Source organism: Amblyraja radiata, chromosome 43, assembly GCF_010909765.2.
Source record: "Amblyraja radiata isolate CabotCenter1 chromosome 43, sAmbRad1.1.pri, whole genome shotgun sequence".
Classification (NCBI taxonomy): domain Eukaryota; kingdom Metazoa; phylum Chordata; class Chondrichthyes; order Rajiformes; family Rajidae; genus Amblyraja; species Amblyraja radiata.
In genome coordinates, this window is record NC_045998.1 from 11,377,883 (window position 1) to 11,398,426 (window position 20,544).

Below are 20,544 nucleotides of genomic sequence, written 5' to 3' on the forward strand. Positions count from 1 at the left end.
GTACCAATGTTAATAAATGACAAACTGGCTACAGTTCTTACATAGCTTCAATTTTTAAAGTTAAGGTTAATGGGCTTCTGTAAATTGAAAATTGTCCTTAGTGTGTAGGATAGTGGTCGCAGGTCGGCCTGTCGGTGGGCCTGTTTCCACGCTGTATCTCTAAAGTCTAAAGCAGTGCTGTGGCGGAAGGGCTTGGCAGCAGGTCGTTCAGCTACTTAAAATTCAGGCAGTAAGATGGAGATTTGCCCGTCTCCATGTGTACACAGAAAATGGAGATTCTATTCCTTGGAACGCAGGAGGATGAGGGGTCAACCTCTCGACCATGAGAGGAATAGATCGGTTGAATGCACAGATCCTTTTACCCAGAGCAATCTCCCTGTGATTGTATGGGTTTTCTCCATTGCTCCGGTTTCCTCCCACATCCCAAAGATGTGCGGGTTTGCAGGGTAATTGGCCGTTAGAGTGGATAAAAATGTGGAATAACATCAAACTAGCTTTTTTCTTTCTTCTGTTTCCACGCTGTATCTCCATGCTAAACAAAAACAATGAACCCAGACTCCTCACACTCCCCTCAACACAGCAGGCCCTGTTTCTTCAGTTTAAACCAACATCTGCAGTTCCTTCCTACACATCTCAACCTATTACCTGCTAGACTTTGTCCTGCTCTTCCTGCATCTCCTCCCTATAATGTCTGAAGAAGGCTCCCATACCGAAACGTCACATATCCACATTCTCCACCGATGCTGCCTGACCCGCTGAGTTACTCCAGCACTTTGTGTCCTTTTGTTTTTGTAAACCGGCGTCTGCAGTTCCTTGTACCTGCAATTCCAACCCCCACCCTGATACCCAGTTGGTAGGAATTTGATATTTCAACCTTTCCTGACCCCCTGAATCACATGTTTGATCGCTTTGTGCTGAACGGCTTCCTGTTGACATTCCTGAGTTTGCTTTTGGTCCAGTTTGAAGCTAAATCACTTCATGTCCTTTGCTGTTTCTGGTCTGTGTACCTCAGCAATATTTCTGGCCGACCACCAAGTTTGGTGGGCACGAGGTTGCTCTTAAAATCTCCAGCTTTAGACTTTGGAGATGTAGGAACCACAGATGCCGGTTTAAACCAAAGATAGACACAAAAAGCTGGAGTAACAGGCAGCATCTCTGGAGAGAAGGAATGGGTGACGTTTCGGGTCGAGTTCTGGCTCTCCATTCAATCATGTCTGATCTATCTTTCCCTCTCAACCCCATTCTACTGCCTTCTAGACACCCGTACTAATCAAGAATCTGTTATTTTCCGTCTTAAAAATATCCAATTACGGCCTCTGTGGCAACAAATGAACTCCACAGATTCATCACCCTCTAACTAAAGAAATTCCTCCTCATCTCCTTTCTAAAGGTATGTTTGTATATTCTGAGGCTGTGACCTCTGGTCTTAGACTCTCCCACTAGTGGAAACATCCTCTCTACATCCACTCTACCTAGGGTTTTCATTATTTGGTAAGTTTCAACGTGGTCCCCTCTCTCTCATCCTTCTAATCTACCTTTGATAGATCCAGTCAATTAGTCTCACTCCATCGAACCAGCATCTGCAATAAAGGAACAGACCATACGCCCAAATGTCCCGCAAATGAGGCTGCTCGACCTACCGTGTCCGTGCCGACCAAACCAAATGGATCGCCTGCCTTGTCCCACCTCCCAAGCTCTGATGTACAGACCTAGGGGCTACGGTGTCACCGGGAGAACGTGCAAACTCCACACACGGACAGCGCACGAGATCAGGATGGAACCCGGGTCCCTGCTACTGTGACGATCCAGGTGTATTTGCATTTTCAGGTTTCCGATAAGGTCCCACAAGATGTTTGCCACGCAAGGTGAAATGGGAGCATTATACGCCCGTGGATTGAGAGTTGGAAGCAAGTAGATCTTTAACAGCTTGGCAAGCTGACAAATGCGATACCACAGGCATCAATATTGGGGCTCAAGTATTTACAATCTTCATCAACGATTTAGCGGAACAGCCAAACACCACAAACAGTGTCCTATTCCACTTGGGTCAAACCAATGATATGAACATTGAGTTCTACAATCTTAAATACCTACATAATATCAGTGAAAATTAGGCTTAATATTCCTAGTTATCCTAGAGGTACAGAAGTGTGAAAAGCACACCTCCAGATTCGGGGACAGTTTCTTCACAGCTGTTATCAGGCAACTGAACCATCCTATCTGACCTCCCATCTACCTCATTGGAGAGCTTTGAACTACCTTAAATCGGACTTTATTGGATTTTATCTTGCACTAAATGTTAATATTTTTAATCTTGTATCAGTGCTTTGTGGACGGCTTGATTGTAATGTTGTATAGTCTATTCGCTGACTGGACAGCATGCAGTAAGAGGAGCTTTTCACTGTACATCGGTACACGTGTCCTATTGCTCCGCCTCTCCATTTTCCCCATAACGCCCCACCCGTTCCCCTCTCCTGTGACCCATTTATTTCTCCCCTCATCCCCCCCCTCTCCCCCATATTCCTTCCTCGAGCTTTACAACTCGCAACTTTTCAATCCTTTTGTCTCACACTTTCTGCCTTTTCATCTTAAACCCCTGTCCCACGGTACGAGTTCATTCCAAGAGCTCTCCCGAGTTTGCCCCGATTCGAACTGGGAGATTTACGGTAATGGCTGCTCGTCGGTACTCGGGGCTCTCGTGGACATTTTTCAACATGTTGAAAAATCGTCACGAGTCTTCCCGTGCTTACCTGCCGTTGGCGAGTCTTCCCGAGTACCTGCCGTTAGCGCTATGAGCCACTAAGAGACGTCCCCGAGCTCCGACGTACCCGCTACGTTCATTCTCCGTGCTTACCACAAGTTTGATTTTTTTTTTAACTCGGGAGAACTCTTGGAATGAACGGGGAATGAAAAATCGAAGGTAGACAAAAACGCTGGAGATACTCAGCGGGTGAGGCAGCATCTATGGAGCGAAGGAAATAGGCGACGTTTCGGGTCGAGACCGTAGGGTCTCGACCCGAAACGTCGCCTATTTCCTTCGCTCCATAGATGCTGCCTCACCCGCTGGGTTTCTCCAGCATTTTTGTCCTCCTGTTCTTACATTTCTTATGTTCTTATTTTATGTCCCAGTGACCTTGTGCAGTCAATTGGTAAAATGTCCACAGCAGGCCAAACCTCCCAGCTTTACTGTGTAAACAATGAACACAGCAACGTATTTACACCACAAACACTGCTTTCAAGTTTAGAGTACTGGTCAATGCCCTAGGCTGCCGATCCTGCCAATCCCTTCTAAGCAATCTACCCCACCACAGCTAGCAGCTCCTTAGTCATAGAGTCACACAGCGTGGAAACAGACCCTTCGGCCCAACTTGCCCATGCCGACCAAGATAGAAAATAGGTGCAGACGGAGGCCATTCGGCCCTTCGAGCCAGCACCGCCATTCATTGTGATCATGGCTGATCGTCCCCTATCAATAACCAGTGCCTGCCTTCTCACCATATCCCTTGATTCCCATAGCCCCTAGAGCTCTATCTAACTCTCTCTTAAATCCATCCAGTGACTTGGCCTCCACTGCCCTCTGTGGCAGGGAATTCCACAAATTCACAACTCTCTGGGTGAAAATGTTTTTTCTCACCTCAGTCTTAAATTACCTCCCCTTTATTCTAAGACTGTGGCCCCTGGTTCTGGACTCACCCAATATTGGGAACATTTTTCCTGCATCTAGCTTGTCCAGTCCTTTTATAATTTTCTATGTTTCTATAAGAAATCCCCTCATCCTTCTAAACTCCAGTGAATACAAGCCTAGTCTTTTCAATCTTTCCTCATATGACAGTCCTGCCATCCCAGGGATCAATCTCGTGAACCTACGCTGCACTGCTTCAATCACAAGGATGTCCTTCCTCAAATTAGGAGACCAAAATTGTACACAATACTCCAGATGTGGTCTCACCAGAGCCCTATACAACTGCAGAAGAACCTCTCTACTCCTATACTGAAATCCTCTTGTTATGAAGGCCAACATTCCATTAGCTTTCTTCACTGCCTGCTGTACCTGCACGCCAACTTTCAGTGACCGGTGTACAAGGACGCCCAGGTCTCGCTGCACCTCCCCCTTACCTAACCTAACCCCATTATAGATAATAATCAGTCCCCTTGTTTTTGCCACTAAAGTGGATAACCTCACATTTATCCATATTATACTGCATCTGCTACGCATGTGCCCACTCACTCAACCTGTCCAGGTCACCCTGCAACCTCCTAACATCCTCTTCACAGTTCACATTGCCACCCAGATGCCCCATCTATGCTAGTCCCACCTTCCCACGTTTGATCTTTGATCTTATAGAGGTGTGTAAATCATGAGAGGAATAACTCGGGTAGGTGCACCAAATCTCTTGCCCAGGGTAGGGGAATCGAGGACCAGAGGACATAGGTTCAAGGTGAAGGGGAAAAGATATAATAGGAATCTGTGGGGTAACTTTTGTGGTGGTGGGTGTATGGAACAAGCTGCCAGAAGAGGTAGTTGAGGCAGGGACTATCCCAATGTTTAAGAAACAGTTAGACAGGTACATGGATAGGACAGGTTTGGATGGATATGGACCAAACGCAGGCAGGTGGGACTAGTGTAGCTGGGACATGTTGGCCGGTGTGGGCTCAGTTGGGCCAAAGGGCCTGTTTCCACACTGTATCACTCTGTGACTCTATATCCCTCTGAACCTGCCCTATCCCTGTCCCTGTCCAAATGTTTACTTTAGTTTAGTTTAGAGATACAGCGCGGAAACAAGCCCTTCGGCCCATCGAGTCCGCACTGACCAGCATTCCCTGCACAGTAGAATTACCCTACACAGACACTAGGGCCAATTTACACTTATACCAAGCCAATTAATCTTCTAAATTGTACGTCTTTGCAATGTGGGAGGAATCCAAAGATCTCGGAGAAAACTCACACAGGTCACGGGGAGAACGTACAGACTCCCTACAGACAGCACCCATATCTGGGATCGAACCGTGTCTCTGGAGCTGAACGCACTGTAAGGTAGCGACTCTACCGCTGCGCCACCATGCCGCCCCATGTGTTTTAAATGTTGTTACGGTCCCTGCCTCAACTACCTCCTCAGGCAGCTCATTCCATACTCCCACCACCCTCTGTATGAAATAGTTGCCTCTCAGGTTCCTATTAAATCTATTCCATTTCACCTTAAACCTGGTTCTTGAATTCCCCTACTCTGAGTAAAAGACAATAGACAATAGATGCAGGAGTAGGCCATTCGGCCCTTCGAGCCAGCACCGCCATTCAATGTGATCATGGCTGATCATCCCCAATCAGTACCCCGTTCCTGCCTTCTCCCCATATCTTTAAGAGCCCTTTCTAGCTCTCTCTTGAAAGTATCCAGAGAACCAGCCTCCACCGCCCTCTGAGGTTCGAAGGGCCAAATGGCCTATCACCAGAGACCCGGGTTCAATCCTGACTATGGGTGCACAACAAGTGATGTTTGCAAATCTAGCATTGCCATAGAACTGAACAGGTTGGCACAGTGTCGCAGCGGTCGAGTCATGGCCTCACATCACCAGGGACCGGGGGACCAGAAGTGGGATAACATGTGTGTGGGTGAGCGTTGGTCGGTGTGGACTCGGTAGGCCGAAGGGCCCGTTTCCACACTATATCTCTGAACTAAACTAATCTAAACAAAACAAAAATCAACCATAAATTTAAGTTAAGATACTAGAGGGCATAGCTGTAAGGTGAGATGGGCAACGTTTACACAGAGAGTGGTGAGTGCCTGGTAGGCCCTGCCTGGGGTGATGGTTGAAGCAAATACGATAGTGGCATTTAAAACACTTTAAGATGGGCAATTAGATATACAGGGAATGGAAGGATATTCGTTATGTACAGGTAGATGTGTGATGGTCTTGGCATCACGTTCAGCAAAGACAATAATAATAATAATGGATGGGATTTATATAGCGCCTTTCTGATACTCAAGGCGCTTTACATCGCATTATTCATTCACTCCTCAGTCACACTCGGTGGTGGTGAGCTACTACTGTAGCCACCGCTGCCCTGGGGCAGACTGACGGAAGCGTGGCTGCTAATCTGCGCCTACGGCCCCTCCGACCACCACCAATCACTCACACACATTCACACACTGGCAAAGGTGGGTGAAGTGTCTTGCCCAAGGACACAACGACAGTATGCACTCCAAGCGGGATTCGAACTGGCTACCTTCCGGTTACCAGCCGAACACTTAGTCCATTGCGCCATCTGTCGTCCTGAATGAGGACCGAAGGGCCTGTTCTTGTGCTGTACTTCGAACTTTAGACTATAGAGATACAGAAAGAGGCCCTTTGGCCCACCGAGTACGAGCCAACCAGCAATCACCCCATACACTAGCACTATCCCACACGCTGAGGAAAATTTACAATTTCACCAAAACCAATTAACCTACAAACCTGCGCGTCTTTGGCGTGTGGGAGGAAACCGGAGCACCCGGAAAAAAACCACGCAGGTCATGGGGAGAGTATACAAACCATGTATAGTCAGCACCCGTAGTCAGGATAGAACACGGGTATCTGGCGCTGTGAGGCAGCAACTCTACCGCTGCGCCACCCTGTTCTGTTCTATGGCAATGCTAGAATTGCAAGCATCACTTGTTAGACCACATCTTCAGCACTATGTAGGCTTTAGTTATCGAATGAAAGAAAGATGTGTATCCCGTAAGGTGGATTCAGACAGTCGGTAGCTGCCAGGGCGGGAAAATTATAGGCATGAGGAAACATTGTAGGCAGCAATTGTTTTCTTTGGATCTGACGGATTTGAGAAGGTTAGAATTACAAAGGGACTGGATGGAGGAAATTGGAAAGAATTATTCTCCTTTGTAAAGGGGTTGAAAGCCAAAGGCAGAGATTTGAATATAATGGTACATTCATTAAAGGGGAATTATTTTCCCCCTAGAGGGTGAGGGGGGGGGGGGTTGAAACGCAGCCCAAAAGGGCGAGTGCGGCAAAACCCATCATCAAACTGTACGTGGATATGGAGTTGAATAGGCAAGACCCTGTAGGGTTTAGAGATACAGTGTGGATACAGACCCTTCGGCCCACCGAGTCCACGCCGACCATCGATCACCCGTTCACACTAGTTCTATGTTATCCCCCTTTCTCATCCACTCCCTACACACCACGGGATAATTGACAATTAATTTGCAAAGCCACTCGTCTTTTGATATGTGGAAGGAAACAGGAGGAACCGGAGGAAACCTACGCTGTCACAAGGAGAACGTGCAGACTCCACACAGACAGCACCCCGAGGCCAGGATGAACCCCGGGTCTCTGCCACTGTAATGTAGCAGTTCTATCCACTGTGCCACCTGCACTTGATGGTGGCATCAGCTGGGTAGCTTGTTATTCAGTTAGCACACCACGACGGGCCAAATGGCCTCCTGGCATTGAACTCTTCTGATTTCCATTGTTATCATAATGAACCTGCCCCTTCACATTCCTCAGCATACGTTTCGTAAACACACAGCTTCTCCCTGCAACTCAGAATCCTGCCAAAAATAAACACCCAGACTCCTCCCAAAACTAGATTTAAACGATCAAGTCTTCTCCCCCATTCCTGACAATAATCCCCAATTTGAACCCGACCACCGACACTGTGTGTGCATGTCTGAGTGTGTGTCTGAGTGCATGTGCGCGCGTGCATCTGCGCGTGTGTGTGCGTGTCTGAGTGTGTGTGCGCGTGTGCATATGCGTGGGCGTGTCTGTGTGTTTGCGCGTCTGAGTGTGTGTATGCGCGCGCTTGTGCATGTGTGTGCGTGCCTGAGTGTGTGTGTGTGTGTGAGCATGTCTGAGTGTGTATGTGCGCGCGTGCGTATGTGTCTGAGTGTGTGTGTGTTTGTGCGTGTCTGTGTGTGCACATTCTTAAAAATAGCGGAGTCAGGGGATATGGGGAGAAGGCAGGAACAGGGTACTGATTGGGGATGATCAGCCATGATCACATTGAATGGCGGTGCTGGCTCGAAGGGCCGAATGGCCTACTCCTGCACCTATTGTCTATTGATTGTACACTCCTTCCACCCCTGTGTTCATCAATGTACACCCTTCTTTGGTATAAACAGCCCTGTGCCTTAACATTCCAACACATGCAGTCTGGTTTCCCTTGCTCAGCTGTTCATGACTCATGTTAAACTAGCACGGAATCTATTGCCCTGGTTCTGGTATTGCAGGAATCCTCTTACACATGCCATTACTATGATAATCATTGTCTTCCAGATTAATTCCACTTCCCCAGTCTCACGACACAAGGGAGGGTCACACTCTCCAAGGCTTTCCCTAGGCAAGTCTTTCCTTGAAACATTCTCCTTTGCATTTTCAAAATCTTTCTCCTTTCTGCCCTGTTACATTTGCCCTTTCTCTCCCGAATCTCCCGGTATCCTCCGTTCAATTTGCTTAACTACACTGCTCCTAAACTATCTATACTCACGCTGCCTCAGCGAAGCAGCCAGCGTATGTATTCAGGAACCTTTTTCACCCCAAATCATTCCCTCTTCTCCCCTCTCAGTCATGCAGCGGGGAAACAGGCCCTTCGGCCCAACTTGCCCCTGCCAACTAAGGTGAGCCACCTACATTGGTCCCATCTGCCCATGTTTGGCCCATGTCCCTCTAGACTGTCCTACTCATGTACCTGTCCAAGTGTCTATTAAATGTTGTTACAGTACGTGCCTCAACTACCTCCTCTGGCAGCTCATTCCATACACCCACCAGCTTCATGGTGAAAATGTTGCCGCTCAGATTCCTATTAGATCTTAGGAAGTCTTAAACTCTGGTTCTTGATTCCCCTACTCTGGGTAAGACTCTGAGCATCATATTATTCACCGTCATGATTTTGTACACCTCTATAATATTACACCTCATCCTCCTGCGCTCAGAGGAATAAAGTCTTTGCCTGCCCAACCTCTCCCTATAACACAGGCCCTCAAATCCTGGCAACACCCTCGTAAATCACCCCCCATCTCTCCAGTTGGTCAGAAGATGCGAAAGCATGAAAGCACCAGACTCAGGGACAGTTTCTTCCCCGCTGTTATCAGGCTAGCTTTGGGCAGCACGGTGGCACAGCGGTAGAGCTACTGCCTGACAGCGCCAGTGACCCGGGTTCGATCCTGACTGCACGGAGTTTGTACGTTCTCCCCGTGACCTGCGTGGGCTTTCTCCGGGATCTCCGGTTTCCTCCCACACTCCAAAGGCGTGCAGGCTTGTAGGTTAATTGGCTTGGTGTAAATGTAAAACAAAATTGTCCCTAGTGTGTGTATGTAGAGTTAATGCACGGGGATTGCTGGCCGGTGTGGACTCGGTGGACATTCAGTCCACACCGGCCAGCAATCTCCACACATTAACTCTACATACACACACTAGGGACAATTTTGTTTCACATTTATACCAAGCCAATGTATCTCTAAACTAAACGAAACTGCTCAATGGTGCTCCCAAAAACTAAGGATGTAGTCCCGATCTTCCAACCAACCTCATTGCTGACATTGAGATTTTCTCCAAACTATAATATTGTAACACTATATTCTGCATTCCAGTGTGCTTCTCTTTACACTACCAGCAGTACTTGTGTATGCTTTGATTGTACTCATGTATTGTATGTTCAGATTGAAGTTGATAGCAGGCAAACAAAAGCTTTTCATCGTTTCCCGGTAACGTGACGATAATAAACCAATACCAATAAAAGAGGTCAGTGTTAAACATCAGTGTTTACCCACAAACTTAACACAATCTCATTCTCCACGGATGCTGCTACCTTGCAGACCATTTTTATTTACTATTTTAAGATTCTGCAGATGACATATCGAAGATGGTTATCAAAAATTACAGCTGGATGTTGATCGTTGGGCAAGTGGGCAGAGGAATGGTTAATAGAGTTGAATGCAGACAAGTGTGAAGTGTTGTATTTTGGAAAGCCAAACCAGGGCGGGACCATCACGGAGAATGGCAGAAGGTGCGACACGGTGGTGCAGCGGTACAGTTGCTGCCTTACAGCGCTAGTTACAGCGCCAGAGGCCCGGGTTCGATCCCGACTAAGAGTGCTGTCTGTTCGGAGTTTGTGCGTTCTCCCCGTGACCTGCGTGGGTTTTCTCCGAGAACTTCGGTTTCCTCCCACACTCCAAAGACGTACAGGTTTGTAGGTTAATTGGCTTGGTATAAAGGTAAAATTGTCCCTTGGGTGTGTAGGATAGTGTTAATGTGCTGGTCGGTGTGGACTCAGTGGGCCGAAGGGCCTCTTTCTGTGCTGTATCTCTAACTAAACTAAACCCTGGCGATCAGAGGGATCAAGGAATACAGGTATATAGATCTTTGAAAGTGGCTTCACGGGTAAATAGAGTGATCAAGCAGGCTTTTGGTACATTGGCTCTCATCAGTCAGGGTATTGATTATAGAATTGTTTAAGAAGGAACTGCAGATGCTGGAAAATTGAAGGTACACAAAAATGCTGGAGAAACTCAGCGGGTGCAGCAGCATCTATGGAGCGAAGGAAATAGGCAACGTTTCGGGCCAAAACGTCTGAAGAAGGGTTTCGGCCCGAAACGTTGCCCATTTCCTTCGCTCCATAGATGCTGCTGCACCCGCTGAGTTTCTCCAGCATTTTTGTGTACCTATTGATTATAGAAGTTGGGATGTTACGTTACAGTTGTACAAGACATTGGTGAGACATTGAGACTGCATTTGGAGTATTGTGCTCAGTTCCGGTCACCCTGCTACAGGAAGGATATTGTGGGGTCTGAAGAAGGGTTTCGGCCCGAAACGTTGCCTATTTCCTTCGCTCCATAGATGCTGCTGCACCCGCTGAGTTTCTTCAGCATTTTGTCTGCCAGAGGAGGTAGTTGAGGGAGAGACTACCACAACATTTAAGAAACAGTTAGACAGATACGTGGATAGGACCGGTTTGATAAGGCTAAATGCTGTAAAATATATAAAATATATATTTTGGATTCCTGGACTAGGTTATAACGTTGAGACAAGCCCAGACCTGCCCCAGGTTGTTGTGTATTGAGACAATGTCTGATGCCTTTGATATGCGACTGCCTTGTACCACATGACGATGCCTTTGATGCGACTGTTGATTAACAAGAGACAAACTCAGATGCATCCTGCAGTAATGTGTATTTACTGTACCTCTGACCATGACTAATGTCTTTGAAATGTGCTTAGGTGACAAAAGAACAGTATAAAATGCCAGTAGAAACTCAGCGGCAAAGATCCAAAGGTCCACTCCACGAAAAAGACGTAGTACGGTCATGGGCAGATTCATGGGTAATTTAAGGGCCCATTTCCATCTCCGCACCAAAGATCCCATAGGATAATAGTGCGGAGACGGAAGCCAGTTACGGAAACATCCTCGTAAAAATGAGTTATTTGGTAAAAATCTTCTCCTCATTTTCAGAACTTTAATTTATTAACACAAAATGTTCCCCGGCAACGTTGATTACACTGCGAGTCGGGTTGGGTCCGGTTACGGAAATGTATGAAAAAAAGGCCCACGTTCCGTTGCGTACTACACGTCTGCCCATTGCATTTAGCAGGAGTGATCTATCTTGCTATAGGATCTTTGCTCAGCGGGTCAGTGAGTCTGAAGAAGGGTTTCGGCCCAAAACTTTGCCTATTTCCTTCGCTCCATAGACGCTGCCTCACCCGCTGAGTTTCTCCAGCATTTTTGTCTGCCGTCGATTTTCCAGCATCTGCAGTTCCTTCTGTATAAATACAAGTATAAAATACCATGTAATTCTGTGTTCAGAGAAGTGGTGACATGGGGAAAGTCAAGTGTGTATGTTGCTTACTTGGCTGGTATCCTCGCCACTTCCATCGGCCGATAATCAGTAAAGCTTGAATTGGTCGACCTAACCGTTTTGTGAGTTGTCTGTTTAATGAGAAGTAACCTTTTTTTCAGGTTTGGATGGATATGGGCCAAAAGCAGGCTGGTGGGACTAGTGTAACTGGAGCACGTTGGTTGCTGTGAGCAAGTTGATCCACACTGACTGTATATCAGCACCGGAGACTGGGGGAGGGAGGGATGGAAGGAAGGAGTTATGTGGCTTAGAGCGCAGTGCTCTGCTTCCATGCAGCGAAGTTGCAAACTGGAGGCCCATTGTTTCAGGAAATGAATGATGGAGATGGCAGCACCTCGCAAGTCCGAGTTTTCACCGGCTAATTTCACAGGCAGCTGTTCACTGGCCACAAGGTACAGGCAAACGCGAGTTGGCAGCTTCGGTTAGAAACGAGGAAGAGTGTTTGACAAATGGGAAGTTATTGTATTCAACATTATCGTTCTGTATTCAGTATGGAAACAGGCCCTTCAGGCCCATACAGACCAACATGCCCCATCTACACCAATCCCACCAGCCTGTGTTTGGCCCATAACCCTGTAAACCTGTCCTGTCCATGTAGTTACTCCAGCACTTTGACTATCGTTGGTATGAGCCAGCATCTGCAGTTCCTTGTTTCTGCAATCACGAGTGCTCTGGCTTGTCTTTCCTGGCCAGAGGCTCACAGCCCAACAAACAACAGCTGCAGTCTTGTTTTTTTAGGTTAAAATTTAAGTGAGTGGAATGAGTCAACGTATGAATGTTGAAATGACCCCGTGCTGTAACACCATCCCAGAAATAAACTCGACATTAAGCAGCAGATAACCCAACACATGCGTCTGATCTCTGATGTAGATGGATGTGGATCAGTAGGAGGAGTTCAATGCCTTTTTCAAAGGGTTAACTTTTTTGTTAGGAAGGGTTGAATGAGGCCATTTAAACTACTCATAATAGGGGTTCAAGAACAGAGTATACTTGCATGGAATATGTGCATGCTTCTTTGAAAATTAGTGCATAAGTTCTAAGAGCAGAATTAGGCCATTCGGCCCATCGAGTCTACTCCACTATTCAATCATGGCTGATCTATCATTTGCTCTGAACCCCATTCTCCAGTCTTCGCCCCATAGCCCGTGACACCCTTGCTAATTAAGAATCTGTGCACCTCCACCTTAACAATATCCACTGATGACCTCCGCAGCTGTCAATTCCACCGATTCACCACCCTCTGACGAAAGAAATTCATTCTTATCTCCTTTCCATAGGTACGCCCTTTTATTCTGAGGCTATGGGTAGCCTTTATTAAAAAAAAAAGCACATGGGATCCTGAGCTCTTTACGCAGAAGCATAGGTTACAAGAGCCGGAAAGTGATGATTATAAACTGCATGAGGAAGCGGGAGAGAGAGGAAAGACATGTCCACACATAAAATGCAAACTGGGCTCACTGCTAGAGGCAATGCTTCCCCTCGCACTTATGGTTTCAACAGAGCTTCCTCTTTGTAAAGATTTCTCCCTGCCATTGTGACATACCCATTCCACAATTTCCCTCTCGACGGCTGCAGTCATGAGGCCAAAGCTCATTCCTCCGTCTGCAGTGAGTCAGCTAATATCAGCCAGCTGGCTGCAGTGTCAAGTCGGGGTTATTGCCATCTGCACGAGTGTAGTGAGGTACAATGAGAATGAAAATCTCCCTTCCAGCAACAGCATCACAGTTTAGTTTAGTTTAGTTTACAGATACAGCGTGAATCTGTGCCGACCAGCGATCCCCGCACATCAACACTTCCCCCTACACGCACGAGCCAATTTTTTACTCCGAGCCAATCAGCCTACAAGCCTCTACGTCTTTGGAGTGTGGGAGGAAACCGAAGATCTTGGATAAAAATCACGCAGGTCACGGGGAGAACGTACAAACTCCGTACAGACAGCACCCCTAGTCAGGATCAAACCCGGGTCACTGGCGCTGTGAGGCAGCAACTCTACCGCTGTGTCCATAGGTAAAGTTCATACGTAAAAGAAGCAGTCAGGCCTTTTGGCCCATCAAGTCATAGAGTCATACAGCATGGAAACAACTCGAAGATCACCAGGACCCTCCTATTTTAGCTCCACCTCTTCTTTATCTGGTCTCTCGATGTCTCAGGATTGGGCTTGACATGTCCACAGAGGGGGCGTCAACAACCCGTTTAAATTTAAGTGAGCCCCAGTCACGCAGGACGGAAACAGGCCCTTCGGCCCACCGAGTCCGTGCTGGCCATCCATCGCCTGGTTCATTCTCCACACATTCCCGTCAGGTTCCCACAGAGAGGTGACATTTCGGGTCTGAAGAAATCCTGATGCATAACGTCACCTATCCGTGTTCTCCAGAGAGGCTGCCTGACCCGCTGAGTTACTCCAGCACTAGGTGTCCTTTTCTATTATATCACCTCATCCTCCTAAACTCCAAGGAATAGGTTGAGGTTTATTAATAGTCACTATGGCATAGAAATAGAGTGGAAAAAGGCTCTTCAGCCCACACTGTGCTACATGCCCCATCTACACTAGTGCCACCCACCTGTGTTTGAACCATTTCCCTCGAAACCTATCCTATCCATGTACCTATCTAATTGTTTCTTAAAAGTTGCAATAGTATCTGCCTCAACTACCTCCCCTAGCAACTTGTTTCATACACCCACCATTCTCTGAGTGAAGAGGGTACCCCTCAGATTCATATTACATTGTTGCCCCCTCACCTTAAACCTATGTCTTCTGGTTCTCGATTGCCCAACTCTGGGTAAGAGACTCTGTGCGTCTAATCTGTGATCTTTTATCTTTTACGAGAGTAAAGGCACCACTATTTGCTGACGTTAACAATGACTTTTTATGTGTACGATGGAACTGCAGATGCTGGTTTATACCGAAGATAGACACAAAGCGCTGGAGTAACTCAGTGGGTCAAGCAGCATCTCTGGAGAAAAATGATGGGTGATGTTTCGGGTCAGAATCCTTCTTCAGACTCGATGAGGTCAAGTGATAGAGCTTGTTCTGGAGGGGGGGGTGAGGAGACAGAAGTAGTGTTGTCAATGGGGGGGGGGAAGAGACAGGGATGGTGCTGTTTAACTAAGTAAGTAAGTAAGTAAGTAAGTAAGTACGTTTATTGGCCAAGTATTCACATACAAGGAATTTGCCTTGGTGTTCCGCCCACAAGTAACAACATGACAAACAGCGACAGTTACGAATTACTCAGAAAACACTAAACATTAGATGACTGTCGATGTTTAGGAAGGAACTGCAGATGCTGGTTTAAACCGAAGATAGACACAAAAAGCTGGAGTAACTCAGTGGGACAGGCAGCATCTCTGGAGAGAAGGAATGGGTGACGTTTCGGGTCTGAAGAAGGGTATCGACCCGAAACATCACCCATCCCTTCTCTCCAGAGATGCTGCCTGTCCCGCAGAGTTACTGCAGCTTTTTGTGTCTATGTTTAGTTTAGTGTAGAGATACAGAGCGGAAACAGGCCCTTCGGCCCGCCGAGTCTGTGCCGACCAGCGATCCCGCACATTAACACTATCCTACACACACTAGGGACAATTTACTATTTTAACAAAGCCAATTAACCTACAAACCTGCACGTCTTTCGAGTGTTGGGAGCAAGCCGAAGATCTCGGAGAAAACCCACGCAGGTCACAGGAAGAAGATACAAACTCTGGACAGACAGGACCCATAGTGGACATTGTGCCTTCCCCCACAGTGGGAACCATTGTGGGTGGATGTTTTTTTGTGTGTAAATGATTATTTTATTCTGTGTCCAAGATGGCTGCCGGAAGGGAGAGTGGACGCTGGCGCGCTTTAGCTGCCGCTGCTCTCTCTTCATATTGTGTTTTTGATTTTTGTCTTTGGATTGAATTCTGTCTTTAATTTGTGCACTGGTGATGTCTTTACTATTTATTTCATTCCGCTTCCATGTTTTTACTCTATTTGCTAACTTTTGTAAGGTGTCCTTGAGACTCTTGAAAGGCGCCCATAAATAAAATGTATTATTATTATTATTATTATTATAGTCAGGATCAAATCCGGGTCTCTGGCGCTGTGAGGCAGCAACTCTACTGCTGCGTCACTGTGCCGAATGATAGAGCTTGTTGTGGGACGGGGGGTGGGAATAGCATTGACAGTGTTTTAAGGAGAAATGGGAGAGGGGGGGGGGGGGGGGGAGGGAGATGGGGAAGGGGGGGGGGGTCATGCCGTTTATCCAGATGACTTTCTATGTGTAATGAATGCTCACCGTACTGACTTTCCATCAGCTCTCTCTGAACCTCCCAAAAAAGCAGGCAAGCTTTAAATGCCTTAAATCAAGCGCTTCAACAATGTGTGCATCTCTTCCTGGAGTTTCCCCCTTTTTTTGTTTAAATAAAGAATTTCCTGCTTGACACAGATCTTTACACTGGAATCCAGAAGCTTGTGAAGTGATTGCCAAAGGAGTTCAGTGGGACAGGTTTGGCAGTGTACAATATGAGACAACACGGGCTGTGTGAGTGGATGAGATAAACTCAGTGAAGAAGGCACTCGGAGCGGAGACGGCGTTCCGGCTTTCGGCGGCAGCGACATCACCATGGAGGTCCGCTGGACAGGAGAGCGGCATCTCCGGCCTGGATCGATCGCCTCAGCGCAGAGGGAGAACAAGGAGGGAAGAGACGGAGACTAAGACTTTGCCTCCATCACAGTGAGGAGGTGCTTGGTGAACTCACTGTGGTGGATGTTTAATTTGTGTTTATTGTAGGTTTTGTTTTTATTGGTTCTGTGTATGACTGCAGGCAACATAATTTCGTTCAGACCGAAAGGTCTGAATGACAATAAAGGAATCTAATTCTAAATCTAATGTGTTTGAAGGCCAGAGTTTACAAAGGTGAGATGGGTCTTGATGGAAACAAAGCGCTGAGGGGTCTTGACGGGGCAAGTGTGGAGAGGATGGTTGTTCTTGCTGGAGAATCCAAGACCAGGGGTCACTTCGAAAATAAAAGATCAGCCACTTGGCACGTGGCAACATTTTCTCTCACAGGGTCTCTGGAATACTTTTCCCTTTAGGGCGATGGAAGTTGAGGCTTTGAATATTTATACAGCTCACAAAAAACAAACAAATAAATAAATAAATGTTTTATTAGAGAAGAGAGAGAGGTGAGAGAGAAAAAAAGATCACCTCTCATCCTTCTAAATTCCGGTGAATACAAGCCCAGTCGACCCATTTTCGCTGTAGCTCAGTACGCATGACAATAAACATAGAAACATAGAAAATAGGTGCAGGAGTAGAGGCCATTCGGCCCTTCGAGCCTGCACCGCCATTCAATATGATCATGGCTGATCATCCAACTCAGTATCCTGTACCTGCCTTTTCTCCATACCCCCTGATGCCTTTAGCCACAAGGGCCACATCTAACTCCCTCTTAAATATAGCCAATGAACTGTGGCCTCAACTACCTTCTGTGGCAGAGAATTCCACAGATTCACCACTCTCTGTGTAAAAAATGTTTTTCTCATCTCGGTCCTAAAAGACTTCCCCCTTATCCTTAAACTGTGACCCCTTGTTCTGGACTTCCCCAACATCGGGAATAATCTTCCTGCATCTAGCCTGTCCAACCCCTTAAGAATTTTGTAAGTTTCTATAAGATCCCCCCTCAATCTTCTAAATTCTAGCAAGTACAAGCCGAGTCTATCCAGTCTTTCTTCATATGAAAGTCCTGACATCCCAGGAATCAGTCTGGTGAACCTTCTCTGTACTCCCTCTATGGCAGGAATATCTTTCCTCAGATTAGGAGACCAAAACTGTATGCAATACTCCAGGTGTGGTCTCACCAAGACCCTGTACAACTGCAGTAGAACCTCCCTGCTCCTATACTCAAATCCTTTTGCTATGAATGCTAACATACCATTGGCTTTCTTCACTGCCTGCTGCACCTGCATGCCTACTTTCAATGACTGGTGTACCGTGACACCCAGGTCTCGTTGCATCTCCACTTTTCCTAATCGGCCACCATTCAGATAATACTAAACTAAACTAAACTATATAATAGTTGACTCTAAATAAAGGCGCCCAGTCCAGAGGCAACTGGAGATGGGCAACTAATTTATGGGCCCCAGTGGCAACTAGCCCTGACACGAGAACAAATGAAAGGAGGGCAAAGGAATAAATAAATCAAAAGGCAGTAAATGAGACGGATGAGTGGCTCCTACCTCCAAACCGGCAAGCAGCCAGAGGTTGTCGACAGCTTCGGAACAGGGCTGAAGGCAGGCGAGGCGAATGAGCAAATGTGACCAGAAGCTGCTGGGTATCATTAAAATTGCAAGCTCGAACACAGCAATGTGAAACTACACCGTGGGTGTACGCTTACAGAACCCGATACCCAATCCCATGGAGTCAGTTGACGGCACCAAAATAATTCAAGGGGTTTTGCTCCAATCGGAAGGTTGAGAATGTTCTCATTCACCATCTCGTACGCAAATAAACAAAGTCAAACAGCGTCCACACCAACCAACATGTCACATCTACACTAGTCCCATTAGCCGGCGTTTGGTCCATATCCCTCTAAACCTGTCCTATAGAAACATAGTAACATAGAAAATAGGTGCAGGAGTAGGCCATTCGGCCTTTCGAGCCTGCACCGCCATTCAATATGATCATGGCTGATCATCCAACTCAGTATCCTGTACCTGCTTCTCTCCATACCCCCTGATCCCTTTAGCCACAAGGGCCACATCTAACTCCCTCTTAAATATAGCAAATGAACTGGCCTCAACTACCTTCTGTGGCAGAGAATTCCACAGATTCACCACTCTGTGTGAAAAAAGAAATTCTCATCTCGGTCCTAAAAGATTTCCCCCTTATCCTTATGTACCTGTCTAATTACTTCTTAAACGTTGCGAGGAGACCGAGGAGCGACGGGGCAGTCCGGAGCCTCGGCATCGGCGGCGGCACCGGCATCGGCGGCGGCGGCACCGGCATCGGCGGCGGCGGAGCTGCGGGTCCGAGGAGCGAGGGGACCGCCCGGAGCCTCGGCATCGGCATCGGCGGCACCGGCGGATCTGCGGGTGTGAGGACGGCGGTGCAGCGCTGGAGCGCCATTGCGGGGCGGGCGGTGCCTTGCCCGGGTCGCCGCGCTGGAACTCCGGTGAGCTGGGACCGGCGTTAAAAACATCGCGGAGCTGCGGGCGGCGGTGCTGAAACTTTACATCGGGAGCCTGGGATCTCGCGACGAGATCGCCAGTTGAGCTCCATTCGGCGCGGCCTTGTCGGCTCCGGAAGCCACGGTCTCGAGTAGGGAGGCGGCCGTTCCAGGGTTCCCAGGCCGCTGGGAGGACTCTCCCGACGCCGGAACATCATCACCCGGCGAGGACGGCCTAGAACATCGGGCCTCCGTAGAGGCAACTGTGGAGGCCTCAATAGGCCCGACTATGGGTGGACATTGGGGATGGGACTGGACTTTGTGCCTTCCCCCATAATGGGAACCATTGTGGGGGGATGTTTTTATGTTAAAGCTATTTATTATTGTTATGTTTGTATTCTTTTTTATGTGCTGCATTGGCAAAAAGAATTTCACTACATCTAGGTGTATGTGACAATAAATCAACCTTTGAACCTTTGATAGTCCCTGCCTCAACTACCTCCTCCGGCATCTCGTTCCATACACCCACCACCCTTTGTGTGGAAACGTTAGCCCTCAAGTTCCTATTAAATCTTTCCCCTTCACCTTGAACCTGTGTCCTCTGGTTCTCGATGCCCCCACTCTGGGTAAGAGACGGTGTGCGTCTACCCGATCTATTCCTCTCATGATTTTGTACACCTCTTTAAGATCACCCCTCATCCTCCTGCGCTCTAGGGAATATAGTCCCAGCCTGCTCAACCTCCATCTACAGCTCAGGCCCTCGAGTCCTGGCAACATCTTCGTAAATCTTCTCAGCACCATTTCCAGCTTGACATCATCCTTCCTATAACGTGGTGCCCAGCACCAAACACAATACTGCAAATGCGGCCTCAACAACATATATAGTCAAGGATAGGTTATTATTTAAGGAAAGAGTGAGAAAATATCGGCAAGATGTAAAGAGAAGATCGCTAGCAAACTGTGTACCAACGACAAAGTCCTGTCCTTGATTGACGTTTGGCTAAGAGTCAGAACAACGGGAAAGTCTTCCTGTGTAGGAAGGGACTGCAGATGCTGGTTTAAACCGAAGATTCACACAAAATGCTGGAGCAACTCAGCGGGACAGGCAGCATCTCTGGAGAGAAGAAATGGATAACGTTTCAGGTCGAGTCTGAAGAAGGATCTCGGCCCGAAACGTCACCCATTCATTCTCCCCAGACTCCCGCTGAGTTACTCCAGCATTTTGTGTCTGTCTTCGTGAAATTCTTCCTGCTTGGTCCAGGAGGACGGTTTATTCCTGATCACACAGCAAACCATGGCACTTTACAGCAGCTCGCCCAGTCTGGGACGAATTACAGCAACAGTGGGGCAGCGGGTAGAGCTGTTGCCTCACAGCCCCAGAGACCCAGGATCGATCCTGACTACGGGAGCTGTCTATACGGAGTTTGTACGTTCTTAAACTGTGTGACCCCTGGTTCTGGATTTCCCCCAACATCGGGAACATTTTTCCTGCATCTAGCCTGTCCAATCCTTTAAGAATTTTATATGTTTCTATAAGATCACCTTTCATCCAAATGTCACT

The 20,544-nt window shown here is 47.5% G+C and overlaps 1 protein-coding gene across 10 annotated transcripts in view; it reads right to left on the minus strand.

The window, feature by feature from the left end:
• LOC116968056 (arf-GAP domain and FG repeat-containing protein 1-like) overlaps positions 1-20,544 on the minus strand; it is a 94,780-nt gene that overhangs the window by 44,279 nt on the left and 29,957 nt on the right. Inside the window, exon 1 of one of the 10 annotated variants that reach the window (XM_033014683.1) lies at positions 18,055-18,172. The exons of the other annotated variants lie outside the window; for them this stretch is intronic. Within the exon in view, the coding sequence (XP_032870574.1) occupies positions 18,055-18,156 (102 nt within the window). The 5' untranslated portion in view covers positions 18,157-18,172. Of the gene's footprint in view, positions 1-18,054; positions 18,173-20,544 lie in introns of those variants that run through there. 10 annotated transcript variants of the gene reach the window in all.